This window comes from Diplodia seriata (genome assembly GCF_021436955.1).
Source record: "Diplodia seriata strain FDS-637 chromosome Unknown scaffold_2, whole genome shotgun sequence".
NCBI classification, from domain to species: Eukaryota; Fungi; Ascomycota; class Dothideomycetes; order Botryosphaeriales; family Botryosphaeriaceae; genus Diplodia; species Diplodia seriata.
Window position 1 is genome coordinate 1,240,749 of NW_027117309.1, and position 13,927 is coordinate 1,254,675.

General features: G+C 59.1%; 6 protein-coding genes across 6 annotated transcripts; 2 read left to right on the forward strand and 4 right to left on the reverse strand.

Moving 5' to 3' along the window:
- Window positions 1–3,692: 3,692 nt before the first annotated feature.
- Window positions 3,693–4,958, reverse strand: SLS55_001746 (uncharacterized protein; the record flags this gene model as incomplete). Its single annotated transcript, XM_066773235.1, has 2 exons — window positions 3,693–4,168; window positions 4,283–4,958. 2 exons carry the CDS (start codon window positions 4,956–4,958, stop codon window positions 3,693–3,695), a joined length of 1,152 nt encoding a protein of 383 aa, XP_066635802.1.
- Window positions 4,959–6,159: 1,201 nt separating this feature from the next.
- Window positions 6,160–7,122, forward strand: SLS55_001747 (uncharacterized protein; the record flags this gene model as incomplete). The annotated part of the gene is made up of 2 exons (XM_066773236.1): window positions 6,160–6,163; window positions 6,230–7,122. The coding sequence occupies 2 exons, from the start codon at window positions 6,160–6,162 to the stop codon at window positions 7,120–7,122; spliced, it is 897 nt and encodes a 298-aa protein (XP_066635803.1).
- A 1,338-nt stretch (window positions 7,123–8,460) lies between these two features.
- On the forward strand, window positions 8,461–9,847 carry SLS55_001748 (uncharacterized protein; the record flags this gene model as incomplete). The annotated part of the gene is given in 3 exon segments (XM_066773237.1): window positions 8,461–8,465; window positions 8,481–8,489; window positions 8,515–9,847. The coding sequence occupies 3 exon segments, from the start codon at window positions 8,461–8,463 to the stop codon at window positions 9,845–9,847; spliced, it is 1,347 nt and encodes a 448-aa protein (XP_066635804.1).
- Window positions 9,848–10,200: 353 nt separating this feature from the next.
- Window positions 10,201–10,956, reverse strand: SLS55_001749 (uncharacterized protein; the record flags this gene model as incomplete). The annotated part of the gene is made up of 2 exons (XM_066773238.1): window positions 10,201–10,876; window positions 10,949–10,956. 2 exons carry the CDS (start codon window positions 10,954–10,956, stop codon window positions 10,201–10,203), a joined length of 684 nt encoding a protein of 227 aa, XP_066635805.1.
- A 333-nt stretch (window positions 10,957–11,289) lies between these two features.
- On the reverse strand, window positions 11,290–12,135 carry SLS55_001750 (uncharacterized protein; the record flags this gene model as incomplete). Its single annotated transcript, XM_066773239.1, has 1 exon — window positions 11,290–12,135. One exon carries the CDS (start codon window positions 12,133–12,135, stop codon window positions 11,290–11,292), a length of 846 nt encoding a protein of 281 aa, XP_066635806.1.
- A 444-nt stretch (window positions 12,136–12,579) lies between these two features.
- Window positions 12,580–13,863, reverse strand: SLS55_001751 (uncharacterized protein; the record flags this gene model as incomplete). The annotated part of the gene is made up of 2 exons (XM_066773240.1): window positions 12,580–13,663; window positions 13,709–13,863. 2 exons carry the CDS (start codon window positions 13,861–13,863, stop codon window positions 12,580–12,582), a joined length of 1,239 nt encoding a protein of 412 aa, XP_066635807.1.
- Window positions 13,864–13,927: the final 64 nt, after the last annotated feature.

Sequence of the window (13,927 nt, forward strand, 5' to 3'; positions counted from 1 at the left end):
TCTTCTTCTTCTTCCTTTTCTTGATTTTCGTGTCGAGGGAGGAGGAGAAGGAGGGGGGTCTAATTACCATCTCGCAGCAATCACGCGGACTGGTGGCTTCGGCGAAGGCGAGGAGGTCCTGCGCGCCGGAGGCGATGGGGTGCCCGTTGACGCGGCTGACGGTGTTGTTGGGGGCGCACGCGGCGTAGGCGGTTTCGGCGGGGGCGGCGACGGTGAAGGTGTTGGTGAGGGTGGAGAAGGTGGTGGACTAGTTGAGTCAGCACGAGCGCCATATGCATGCAGGCGGGCACGAATGGATTTTTTTGGCTGCGGAGAAGGAGGAGGTAGAAAGGAAAACAAACATACCACCGAAGTCGTCGTCGACGACACGACAGTCGTCACCGACGACGTGGAAGTCGACGCGGCGGCGGCGGCGGCCCTCGAGCTCGCGGAAGAGCCGGAGCCGGAGCCGATGGTGGTCGTCGTCGTGGCCGTGGACGTCGTCGTCGACGTCGTCGTGGAGGCGCGCGCCGTGATGGTCGACGTGACGGTGCCCTTGCGCGGGTAGAAGCGGACGACGTCGACGCGGACCAGCTGGGTGCAGTTGACCGACACCGGGTAGAGGGCCGGGTAGAGGCTGATGCCCGTCTCTTGCGCCGCTGGGTCCGCTTGCAAATGTCTGAACATGCATTTTGTGCCGCCTCTACCGCCCCTGCCGGTTGGCGCGGCGACGGGCATCTCGAGCAGCATCCGGTCGAAAGCGTTGCGTGCGTTGAGATGGCCCCATCTCTTGTTCTTGTGCTTGCTGGGGGTTTGGGTCGCGGCTATGAGGTCGGCTGCTACCGGAGTGAAGGCGGCGTTGGTCGAAACTGTAAAGGTGGATGTTTGTGTTATCGTCGAGTTGACTGACACGGTGCTTGTGAAGGTGGATGTTGAGGTAAAGATCGAAGACGCCGTAAATGTTGTAGTCACAGTCTCAACTCCAGTTGTCGCCACACTGTTCGCGGAGACGCTGACGGTGCTGGTGGTCACCGAGGTTGATGTCTCAGTGCTGACGGCCGGGGTTACCGTCACTATAGGGGTGATGATTCCTCGCGCAAATCCTTGGCCGGTTGTCGTGCTCACACTCCGCGACGTTGGGATCGACGTGGCATTGGATCCGCTGCGTTCATAGCTAGTGTAACAATTCTCGGTTGTGTAGGTTGTTGTGGTAAACTCGGCGGCCGCGAAGCTCGCGACAGCAACCAAGGCGGCAAGTACTGGCAGCACCATGCTGGGCAATATGGCCGTGGAGCAGTCGTGAATGACGCTGTCGAGATTCTTGTGTCCTTCTGGAGGTAGTTCTTATACTTTCAAGATCGACAATTCTGCGGCGTTCTTCATGCATTGTGGAATGAATGGCAGCTTCGTATCATCAGGTGAGCTTATGGTCGCTTGGCTCCAAGGATTCCATCCTCTTTGGGTATCGCGGTGTCGCGAAAGGAGCAACATCGATGTTCGAGGAATGCTACTTGGCTGCCGGCAGCCAGTTTTGGCCATGGCGAACCTTGCATCGGCTCGATGTTCCGATTTCTTCTTTCATCGGCTGCATCTGCGATGCTCAGTACTAGAACAGGACGCTTCCTGGTCCCTTCGCTCCTTCAGTGAGGTCGTACAATCGAAAGGAATGTTAAACGGCCTTTTCATGCTGGATGCAATCGCTCGCATTGTTCACTATTTTTCGAACATTGTCGACAAGATCAAGCTCGAAATTGCCTGAGCTTGTCGTGATCCAAGTGGAGACTTGCGTTGGTCGTCTGATATCTGATGCACATCAGCGGAAGGTGTTCAGGAATGCAGATTTTGCTTATCTGAATGGTCAATAGATTTTCCATGCGGGGATTCTCTCGTAAGAATTCTATTCAAGTTAACACAGTCTTCTTCGGGTGTATGTATAAGAGGTATGAGCGGGGATCACCAGCTCCAAAAGTCTGACATCATTTCGTCCGACCGTGCCACAATCGCATCTGTCTAAGAAGTTCAAGTGATGAAGGTAGCGGCAGAGGGCATATTATCCGTTCGGGAGCACCGGACAAGAATCAAGGACAATGCGCACAGCCTGACTTTGGCCGCCAAGTGAACTTCCAGAGCAAAATTAGCAGCAAAAGCGTAGAGGACGTTATCATCACCCATTGCACGTTGCCGAGCCATGTTGCTAAAGAAATCCGTTCGTTCTCACACGTTTTCAGTCGAAAAATCGCAGCACGTTCGACAGAGTGACGGTTGCCCGAGTACCCCAAGCCCGCTGGGCCCATGATCTGCAGGAACCCGCGGGCCATCCGGATCGCCGCGGCACCCCCATCGTTCGAAACGGACGACACCTCCTCCCCGAACCAGTTAGGAAGGGGACGCGTAACGGTGGCGCAGCGCATGCCAGAAGATACCGGAGCGAGGGGAAGGGCGGAAGACACGGAGCCGACCAATGGGAAACGCGCTGGCTCCTGCCCAGTCCACGCCGGTTGTGTCGTGTCCGGCCCTGCGCCTCCACCACCAGCCAACCAAATACGAAAAACGAACACGCGGTTTTCTTCGGAAACTCTCAGGTGCCGCGCTCCGCCCACACGCAGAATGGCATCAGAACCAAGCTTTTCCCCCAAGATGCGCTCGGTATCTCGTGTCGGAGTCGAGGCCCCTGAAGGGCATGATATAGAAGAAGAGCAAAGCCCAGCGTGAGCAGGATCAGACAGAACCCGAATTCCATGCCTGAGGCTCCCATACTCTGATCGAGTGGACCGACCGTTCTTTTTCGAATTCGCACCTCCGCATCTTTGCCTCGAACAATCGGATAGTACCAATCATGGCCACCATATGGGAGTTGCTTCTCGCTTTCGTCGTCCTCGTCATCGCCATGGGTGCCGGTATCTGGATATACAAGGGTTGCATGAACGCGCGCCGAGAAAAGATCGGGGAAAGCCTTGCGTAAATTCAGCCCAACGTCGTTCCTCGACGGGCTCCAGAGGAGTAAGATCCTTCATCGACATGCCCTTCAACTCGGAAGATGTTGACAATTCAGCGTGCAGGAAAAAATACAGGACAGTGCTTCCGCTAAGCACCTCGTCATATGGGCCAAAGATCAGCCCACAGGAGATGCCCGCCGTAATCTCATCGATCGAGTTCGACATACATTTACGAATTCTTGTTCGACATTCCACATACGACTTAGGCCTTGATTCCGGTCGTACATCCTTTGACTCCGAATTAGCAGGCTCGCTGGGCGAGCGAATTGTTCATCATCATCTTCGAATGCAAAGCCCTAATGCCGACAGACCTCACAGGGCTGTGCAATGCGCATGACTTCCACTTCGATACCGCAGAAAAAGCCCTGTAGGTCGATCGGACGCCGACACTGCCGCCGTCACACGCCCTGGAATGGGTGTGATCATGGGCCTTTTCGCTTTACTTTCCTTTCCATACCGTGCCTGGGAAGCGGGCGGATGCGGCAGCTCAATGATCGAAAGGAATTCATACTTGCCATGGATGGAGCAGGAGCGTGGTGATGGCCAGGATAGCTGGCAGACCGGCTCGCACAGTTTTAGCAGAACTGCTTGTCAATAGATGGAAGTTGTGAGAAAGGCAGGAAGGTTGCCCTATCGAACAATTGGTCTATACCGAGACAGCTCACACGAGCGAAGACATCAAGTATCGACATATCTTCATTGTTAGCTATCTCAGACTTACCTGACGAACTGAAAGGAGATTTCGCCCTGTTCGATATGATCTCGAATCCTGTCCTCCGCATCTCTGAGTTCTTCTGCCACATATTCCCTGAGCTCTTCTTTCACATTCAGTATTTGCTCGTCAACGCGCAAATCGACAATCTCGCCCGTCTCGTCAGCGACAGCCTCAATTTCCACGAGCAGATCCTCACGAACAGACTCTGTCCGCTCCTCGATGAGATTCTCCAGCTCTTCAAGTCTCTCCTTGTGTTGAGATTGTAGTTGTCGTAGCTCAGCCTGCATATGCTGCGTCACCTCCTCTTTGATCTGGTCCCGTATCTGCTGCGCGAGCTCTTCCCGGAGTTCGTCTCGCATCTCATGCATCTTCCTACGCCACTCCTCGTCGGAATTGAGAAGTTGCTCGCGCATTTCACGCCGCATCTCTTCTCTGAGCTCATCGCGTATGAGCTGCAATGCTTGCTTTTGCACGAGTTCTGCGGCAGGATTAGGCGAAGGGCTCCGTAGCCGTGATCTCTTCCGGGGCGGTTCTGGTGTGGTTACACACGATCAGTAAGAATTCGTAGCAGACATCGAGAGCAGTCACGCACCGATGAACTGTGATTCTTTGGTTTGAGGTCTAGGTGGCGAAGGGAGGGCGAGCTCGTCATACGAAGGCGGACTCTCTGGAGGATCGTCGTGGTCAAAAGGGAAGACCAGGTCTGCGCCTTCGATAACCTTGGCACCATTTCCAGCGTATAGTGTCTCTAGGCGCAGCTCAGAAGGGTCGGACTTGAGCGTGCTGGTGTTTGCCATTTCACACATGGTTGCGATAGAGTGCTTAGGATGACCCTTGGCGGCAAGATAGACGGTGAACTGTGTAGCTTGTGCAAGAGACCGAAGGCGGCGAAGCAAATTCACGGAGGCGGCGGACTTGGGCGCAAGTGGAGAATTGGCGGGAACGAGGACAGCAGACGGAGTGGACAGGGTGAAGCGTAGTTGAAGAATGGCATTATTGGATACAACAGGGAAGGCAGTCCGTACGGCTTCGGGTAAGTCGGATGAAGTAGACTGCTCGAGTGTCGAGATGCGTTCGGGATGGATGAAGACGAAGAGGTTGGTCTTTTTGGACTGGGTCTTGAGAGAAACAGGCACTCGGAGCTTGAAGAAGGCTGCACCGGTGTGCTCGTCAACGCGCATGCCAAATGCGACATGACATGTTGGCTCGGGGAAGCGATGTCCAAGGTAGAGCAGACGCTGTTGTTCCGGGCATCTCCATTCGGTCATGACGGCGACGTAGGGTGCCGGGGCGGGGCTGGTAGTGGACGACGCCATCTTTCAAGCAAACCTAAAATGTGTCAGTACAGGCAAAGACCACAAAGGCAGACCCCTGTGCAATTGCACAGACTCCCGCCCGCCCTGGCTTTGGGCAGAGCAGCCTTGACTCCCCGATAAACGAGAGCGCGACACGGCGAGGCGCGACGGCAGCGGCTGATGGCCCAACCGAGACACCAGAGACGCAGACGGTAGCCGAAGCTCCTGGCAGCCCCCAGATCTTTCACCAGAGGGACCTCTTCGAAGACGTCTGGTGAGTAGAAGCTAGGCGGACGGGCTGCTTGCGAGCATCTGGGTCCCGAGGGTTTCCGTCAGACGCGTCGTCGCGGGCGAGGTGCGCGCTCCGTCGTCGGTCCTCTCGGGTGGCCGCGTGCCGGAGGTGGCGAGGATGCGAAAGTAGAGATGGCGATGGTGCGATGCAGCGAGCGTTGGTGGTGTTGGCGATGATGACGGGAGTGTTGGGCGTTCCTTCTGACGCGGGTCCCGTCGGGTGCGACCGTCGCCCGCGCGTTGGCGGATCAATGACGGGCCGAGAAACACATGGTCTGTGCGCGACGTGTCGTCCAATCGCACAGTCGACGCGTCCCATCATTCACTCATCCGCCCATCTCTCCATCCAAGTGACGATGCCTTCATCAGCACACTCTCTCCTAGTGCCGGCCAGCTCCGGCGCTTGGTGTTGGCTGCCGACGGTGATGCCTGAAGCCAGAACCAATCGAGCAGTGTTGCCTGATTGCGGCCTGCGCTAGCCCACAACGAGCAGCGCCACCATCTGCACAGGCCTACCGCATTTTGATACATAATGGACCAGCTGATGCCGCGTCAGTAACGCGTTCAACCAGCATCAACATGTCTTTCACTGCCACGGCTACGTCTCTGTTCAGTCCTGCTCCTATGAGGGGCCTCTCGGGCATGCTCCACAGGTGGCTCCCCCAGGACGCTACCCCCAATACCTCTACCAACTATGCCGCCTCCTTTGCCTCTACTCCAACCCGAACGATAAACTCGAGAAAGCGGAAGAGAGATGCGCCCGCCCAGCCAAACCAGACCCCCGACGAGCCAGAACCGGCACCGGCCAAGCCGAGACTGTACCAGATGCGCAACAGGACTGCCAAATCCTACGCCGAAATCGACTCAGAAGACGAACTCATCAATGAGTCCGACGACGAGTCCGACGACGACTACGGCGTTGCTCCCCGGAAGGTATGCGCCTCGAGCTCCAGCGTCATCTCCTACCCCCCAAACGCTCACACCACCCCAGAAACCCAAGAAGACCAAGCCCCTCCCCAAAAGCCAAATCTTCCCCATCATGCGGCTCCCGCGCGAGCTGCGCGACATGATCTACACCCACGCCCTCACCGATCCTATCGGCGCCGTCTTCATCACCGAGCACACGCACCGCTACCGCCGCTGCGCCGTCCGCGTCGCCGAGGGCCCGCAGCACCACCTGGCCGACTACGGCCACTGGACCGAGCAGAAGCCGTCGCAGGCCATGGCGCCCTGGCCCATCTCCTCCAGCTTCTATTCCGGCGCGGCCATCACGCCGCCGCCGCACACGGCCAGCCTGACGCCCGCCCTCCTCGCCGTCTGCCGCCGCATCCGCGACGAGGCCACGCCGCTCCTCTACGCCCAGCCCATGCTGTTCGACGACGCCGCCGCGCTGCACGCCTTCCTCGCCCCGCTGCCGCCGTCCTCGCGCGCCGCGCTGCGCGACATCACCGTGCTCGGCGTGCGCGGCGGCTGGGGCCGCAGCATGCGCGCCGCCTTCGACGTCGCCGCCCTCACGCTGCTGGCCGAGGGCGCGACGAGCCTGAACGTGCTGCGCTACCACGACGAGGCGTATCGGGAGGAGTGGAACAGTGAGCCGCCGCTTCTCGCGGCGAGGCGGTTCTACCGGCGCGCGTTCCACTGGCTGGACGTTGTCGCGAAGGAGAGGGGGGTTGACGCGGCGGTGGGGGCGGTCGAGGTTATTGGTTGTAATAACGAGTGTTGGGGGAGGGATGATCCGGACGTGCCGACGCCGGGGTATTGGGAGGAGTTGAGGAGATTGGTGGTGAAGGGGTTGCGGAGGCGGAGGGATGGCACCAGGGGTTTTCTTCCCCCGGGCCATGATTAAGAATCGTTCTGGAGTTGGGGGTGTACCGAAGCGAGTGTTATTGATTTCTACTTTGTATTCCGTCCCTTGTGCTGCGAAGGAGAAGGGCTGACTTGTAGTGCTATTGTTGACCGGTGTACAGCCTTGCTAGTATGACCCGACACCGCACAGAGCTTGGCCAAGAAGCAGACGTACGCAAGAAAATGTGATACCTTTCGCTTCACCGAGTGTTGTGAGATATGGCTGGACCCTATCGGTAGCCGAAAGGCGTTCGCGCTAAGGATTGGGGGCTGAAGTGCAATTGGTCAACCAAGTATAAGCTCGTGCCTCGTTCAGGGCTGTGCACTGGCTAGCCGGGCGATGCTGCATTGCCATTGGAGATCCCATCCGTCTGGGAGTGCCATGTTCTATTTCAAGCCTCTCACCCTTGACCCGGTTCCACCTGCAGGAGCAAGATGGAGCCGAAGCAAGTCGACAGCTCGCTGACTGGATGCTGCAGGGCCGGAGCCTTCCGCTTGACCTGCTGTTTTTGCTTAATCCGCCGTATGTAAGAATAGGCCACATCGTGGAACCAGAACTTGGGCCAGTGCCTCGCATGCTGCCGAGCGTAAGCAGGGCCGTTATAATGCTCCACGCCGCCCCGCATGGCCGTTACGACACGACCACTTCGCCCAGGCCGCCGGTACCCGCCCACAATTTGCCGGAGTGGATGCAGCAATCATGGGATCATTGCGCCCAAATCACGAAATGCAAAGCCTGACTGGCCAAGGTCTCAGTACCACACATCACGACTCAACATCTTATTTCGGCAGTTCGGCTCCGGAGATCAGTAGATCAAGCAGCCCTGTCTCTGGATGGTTCGGCAGAGCACATGCGCAGGACAATCCCCCTTCGTTTAACGAAAGTACCAATACTCTCAACCCAGGAACAAAATCCCACTTCATTGAAGATGCAACCCAACTTCAGCCGACACCGACGGAAGAAAGTGCACCGCGGACAGCCTCATGGGGGATTTACTGGAGATCACCGGCGCTTATGACTTTCTTCCTCGTCGCCGGCATAGCGTTCGCTCTAGGACATCACTTCCATTATCAATCCCTGGACGGCACAGCAGTTCCCAACGAGACAAGTCAACAATGGGCCATCCGGATTGGGACTGGCCTTGCTTTCCTTTGCAAAACATCTTTGGCCGCCTCGGTTGGTGTAGCATATACCCAAAGGTTGTGGGTGACGGTGAAAAAGAGAGCGCTGAGCCTGCAGAACTTGGACGATGCATTCTCTCTGACAACGGACCCCTTTTCGTTCTTCAGCTCGCGAATACTGATCAGCGCCAAGTTGCTATGCTTACTTGCGGCGTGCATGTGGTAAGTCTCCCAAAGGGCGTCGAAGTATCTCATCGTTGACCTCCCTCAGGTGCATCCCCATCGTTGCTACGATAACCCCAGCAACTCTGTCAATCCGGGCAGGTCTATCCAACAGCACTTCCTCAATGAAGGTTCCCCGCCCTTCGTACTCAAACGAAAACACGACCATCGCATGGGTCAATTTCGAAGGCGTGGGCCGAATCGAGTCGTCGTCAGCGGCCATCAACCGCCTCATATCCACCACGTCCTCCTCCATCTCCATCCTGCCCTTCACCGCGCCGTCTCCAAACTCCTCCTACACCCTAACCTTCGCCGCGCCGGCGATCAAATGCGAAACCCTCTCCGCCGCCATCGCCAACAACACCATCCAGCTCGCCGACGCCACCACGCTCCAAAAAGCCTGGAACGAATCCATGCACGCGGACCTTGCGAGCGCCGCCGCCTTCGGCCAGCTGTACACGGGCAAGACGATGAGCGTGCTCGACACGCACTACATCCCCAACCACTTTTTCCTCAACACCAACGGCGCGGGCTCCGGGGGCGCCAACTACTCGTGCCACATGTGGAACGCGTCCTACACCGTCCACTTCCGCAGCGTCGACGGCGCGCTCACCTCCACCATCACCTCCCTCGCCCACACCGCCCCACTCCACATCAACGGATCAGGTGTCTCCACCGACTACGCCCCGGGCGAAATCGCGTACTGGTCACTATACAGCGCCCTCGCCGACATCCTCGTCACACGTATCTACTACGGGTCCACGTGCTCGCTCATGGGCGCCGACGCCGCTCTGTTCCGGTCCGGCATCCCAGCCTGCCCGGAGATCACGTCGCCGCCGGACGACGCAGGCGGCTGCGGCACGGGGGCGACCAGCTTCGAGGGCATCCTGTCGCCGTGGATGTGCCGCGCGGGGTCGGTGCCGCGCGCCGTCGAGGAGCTGTCGCGCAACGTCAGCCTGAGCCTGCTGAGCTCGGCGCTGTTCTCGAACGCGACATCCGCCGACGTGCTTGTCGCCGCGCCGCAGAACTACTATGTGTACAACTGGCGCAACTTGCTGTACGCGTACCTGGCGGCCGTCGTGGTGGCGCTGGGCTGCGTCGGCGTGGGCGCGCATGCGTACGGCGCGAACGGGTATAGCGCCAGCTCGTCGTTTTCGAGCATCGTGTTTACGACGAGGAATGCGGAGCTGGATCGGTTGGCGGACGGGAGGTGTTTGGGGGCGCGGCCGATGCCAAGGGAGGTGGAGAGGACGATGTTGAGGTTTGGCGTGCTGAGGGAGGAGGGGGAGGTGGATGGTGGGAGGCGGCGAGGGGTGCCGCATGTGGCGTTTGGGTTGCGGGACACGGTTGGGCCGCTGAAGAAGGGCGAGGTGTGTTCGTGATGGGCTGGTTTCTTCGAAGGAGATGGAGATGGCAACGAAGACCTCTGTTGTATCAGCAGACAGACGACATCCACAAAGAGTCCTGGTGGCAGTGATCAAAGCACAATCAAAATGCGGAATGAATCTCCTTGGAAATTTGGCCGTGAATAATTGGAAAGACTGAACAGTACTCATTCCGCGTCGAAGAAGTTCCATTGGCTATCAAGGCATTATTCGTCGGGGGTATAAGCCATACAGGGGTTCTGATTCGCCAGATTGAGAGCATCGTTTGCTAACCAGAGATATTCTGAATTGACCAAATACAACTTCTAGAAAAAAATGTCCGCCGCTTCGTAACGGTTCAGTCACTCATCTTACAACTTCGCAGCGGCCCGAGACAGCTGGCTCAGGACCTCGGCCGCGCCTCTCTCGCCGCTCCTCACAGCCCCCTCCATATACCCCTTCCACTCCCCGGCCGTCTCCGTTCCGACGAAATGCACATCTCCGACCGGCTCCCTCAAGGCATGGCCAACAGCATCCAGCACTCCAGGAGGAAACGCGGTGCAGGGACAGCCCCAACCCGACCACTGCTCCTTGGACCACTCATGCCCAGCCGCCTCGACGAACAGCTCCCGCGGCGCGTCCGCATCGCCATACAGCTCTCCGACCTGCTCCAACAACGCATCGACGCGCTGCCCGCCCTCCAGCGCCGCCCACTCCCTGCCCGCGTCGCCAGCAAGGAAGCAGGTCAAGATCCACTTGCCATCGGCCGGCACGCTGGTATCCCTGACGACGGACGCGGGCCCGCGAAACGACTGCGCGAGCCCGCAGAAGCCGCGCTCGACCCAAAACGGCTTGCGGAACACGAGCATGACCTTGGTGTAGTAGCCGTACCGCGCGGTGTCGGCAAGCAGCGTCTTCTCGGCCGGCAGCGGCGGGTCGAACACAATCGTCCGCAGCACCGGCGACGGCACGGACACGACGACCTTCCGCGCGCGGTAGACCGCGCCCTTCGCCGTCGTCACCTCCACGCCCTTTCCGGGCACCTGCCTCACCCCCGTCACCGGCGCCCCCAGCGCCACCGTCCCCGCCGGCAGCCCCGCCGCCATCGCCGTCGCGAACAGCTGCATCCCCTGCCGGCACCGCAGGTGCTGCCCGCCGCCGGCGCGGTCCGACCGCATCTGCAGCAGGCCGCCGCCGGACCGGCAGTAGTTGAGGAAGTGCAGGGCCGACACGTCGGCGGGCTCGTGGCCGAACATGGCGCGCGTCCAGACGGCGGCGGTGGCGAAGGCGGGGGTCCCCGCGGCGGCGCCCAGCCGCTCGAGGTACGCGGCGAAGGTGAGAGAGTCGAGGTCCGCGGAGCGCGGGTCGAGGACCGAGAGCGCTTGGCAGTCGCGCTCGACGGTGTCGCGGATGTGGGCGATGTGGGCTTGGGTCGCGGGGTCGAACTGCCGGGCGAGTGATCAGTTTCGTTCTGTTTGTGATGGGGTCGAAAGGAAGGGAGAGTTTGGGTTCTGGGTGATTTTGCTTACGCCCGGCAGCTCCCCGTACGCAAACGACGAGCACTCGCCGTCGAACCCTTGGAAGGCGCAGTTGCCCGTCGTGTTCTGCTCGATCAGCTCGGCGCCGTACTGGCGCGCCAGCGCGATCATGCGGCTCTGGTTGGTGTCGTTGATCCACGCCGCGCCGAGATCGACCGTGCCAGCGCCCGACTTCTCCAGCGTCTTGCTCCACGTCTTGCCGCCGACGCGGTCGCGCGCCTCCAGCACCACGCAGCGCCGCAGCCCGCCGCGCATCACGTCGCGCGCCGCCGCCAGCCCGCTGAGCCCGGCGCCGACGACGACGACGTCGAGCCAGTCCCCGGCCGCATCATCGACGTTGCCGACCTTGGTCGAGAGCGGCGCCCGGACTTCCGGAGGGGCGACGCTGGCGACGGCTTCGATCTCGAAGAGCCAGGCCGGGTTGGCGAGCTGCGGCACCGGCACCAGGGTGATGGCCGGGCGGTGGGCGCCGAGGAACTTCTGCACGTGGCGCGCGTGCAGGCGCCGTTGCGGGTCGTAGTTGACGATGTAGAGGGTGAGCTTCGTGATGTCCGTCACGCGCGCGCCGGCCGCCGTGAGCACGCGGCGCAGGTTCAGCAGCGCGAGGTGGATCTGGGACTCGTAGGACGCGGGCACGTGGCCGCCCGTCGTGGCGCCGTACTGGCCCGAGATTTGGATGGTGTTGTTGCCCGTGGCGGACACGGTGCCTTGGGCGTGGTACGCCTTTGGTGTGCCGGCGGGGTCGATGGCTTGGACCTTGGGAGACATTACGGGAGGAGGCGACGATGACGGGAAACACAGGTGGATGGGAACGAACGTGGTGGGTGGTGGGATATAAGAGGCGGTGCTTACATATTTCGAGCAAGTGGGGAAAGGAAAACCGAAGGTGCAACCGCGATGGGGACGACTTCTCTGGAGTGAATGCGGCCAGAATGCAGGCTATCCGATAGCCCGAAAGATAAGCCGCCGAGCCGGGGACACCTTCCCTATCATCGTCTCTTTCCAGTCACACTTCTGATCCGAGCGGTCATTGCTTTTGACGATTCTCGGAATTCTGTCAGGGGCATGCCAGGCCTCGACATTCGTCCAAAGCCATCAGAGTGAAGGTCGGAGAAGCCGTCGGGTCGGTGCGGGGTGCGGGGATTCTGATTGGCTAAGCCTTTCCTTCCCCATCTCAAGGACAGATACTAACTGCGTAAATATTCGAATACATCACAGCCGAGCCATCCCAAAGCCCCCCGTCCTTGCAACCGCGAGAATCTTCCTGTCAGCTTCCTTCAGGGTTTTGATGCCCGCCAAAGCCATCGAGCGGCTGAGTTCTCTTTCCAGAATGTTACCAATAGCCTCGACGCCACGCTGTCCATCAACCGCGAGTCCCCACAGTACCGCGCGGCCCACGAGTACGAAGTCTGCCCCCAGTGATACCGCCTTCAGAACATCACTACCACGCGTAATACCTCCGTCCACAACCACAGGTATCTTCCCATCTACTGCTTTCGCAACGTCAGGAAGGACCTCGATCGTCGAGGGGGCGCAATCCAGCTGCCTTCCGCCATGGTTTGATACCACAATAGCATCAGCACCATGCTCAACCGCCAGAGCTGCATCTTCCGCTGTCATGATGCCCTTCAAGATGATCTTCATGTTCGTTGTCTTTCGTAAGAAGTTGATTGTGGATGCCCATTCCAGCGACGCGCTGTGCATCGACCCGCCCGCAGATGAGATGATGTCCTGGGCTTGCTGAGCCGTGCGAGCGTCCATCAGCAACCGATTGAATGTCGGCTTCCGTAGCTTCGGCGCATTGGCTGATGACTCTATGTTCGCGAGACGGAGATTGTCAGGCAGCACCAAAGGAGTCTTTCGTTCGTTGATCCTGTTTCCGAGGACGGGCGTGTCTACCGTCACGACCAGCGCTTCGTACCCGGCAGCTGATTGTTTAGTTGAAAGCTCAAACGCCTTTTTAGAGTTTTGCTCACCTTCGGCCCGCTTAATCAAAGGTGTGCTCTTGGCGAGATCTTGGGTCAGGTAGATTTGCATCCAGAATGGCGGCGGGCTGTCCACGCCATTTCGTTCCCGTATCACCTCTTCCAGGCCGGTTGTCGACTGGGACGACAGAGTCATGTTCATGCCCAAGACTGATGCAGCACGCGCCATATCGACTTCGCCATTGCCGCCTACCAGTCTTTGCATCGCGCTCGGGGCAATCCCTATTGGTAGAGGGTACCTATGACCGAAGATTGTCGTGCTTGTATCGACGTTTGTGACGTTCCTCATGACACGAGGCAGGATGAAGAGACTGCTCCCTTAGCATGCACAAACACGTTGGGTTCAGCAAACGTACCGATCGAAGGCCTTGAAGTTTCGCTGCACAGCTTTCTCGTCGTCGGATCCGCATGCATAGAAATCCCAGACATGTCCCGGCAACCTCGTCTTTGCAATCCGCGCAGCCTCATCGACCGTAATCGGGTCGTCGCCCTTCACGTTGTCTGGACGCATTGTCTCTGGTTTCGGTATTATTTGCCCACTGACAAGGTGTGTGTTCTTATGTTCGAGCAATAGT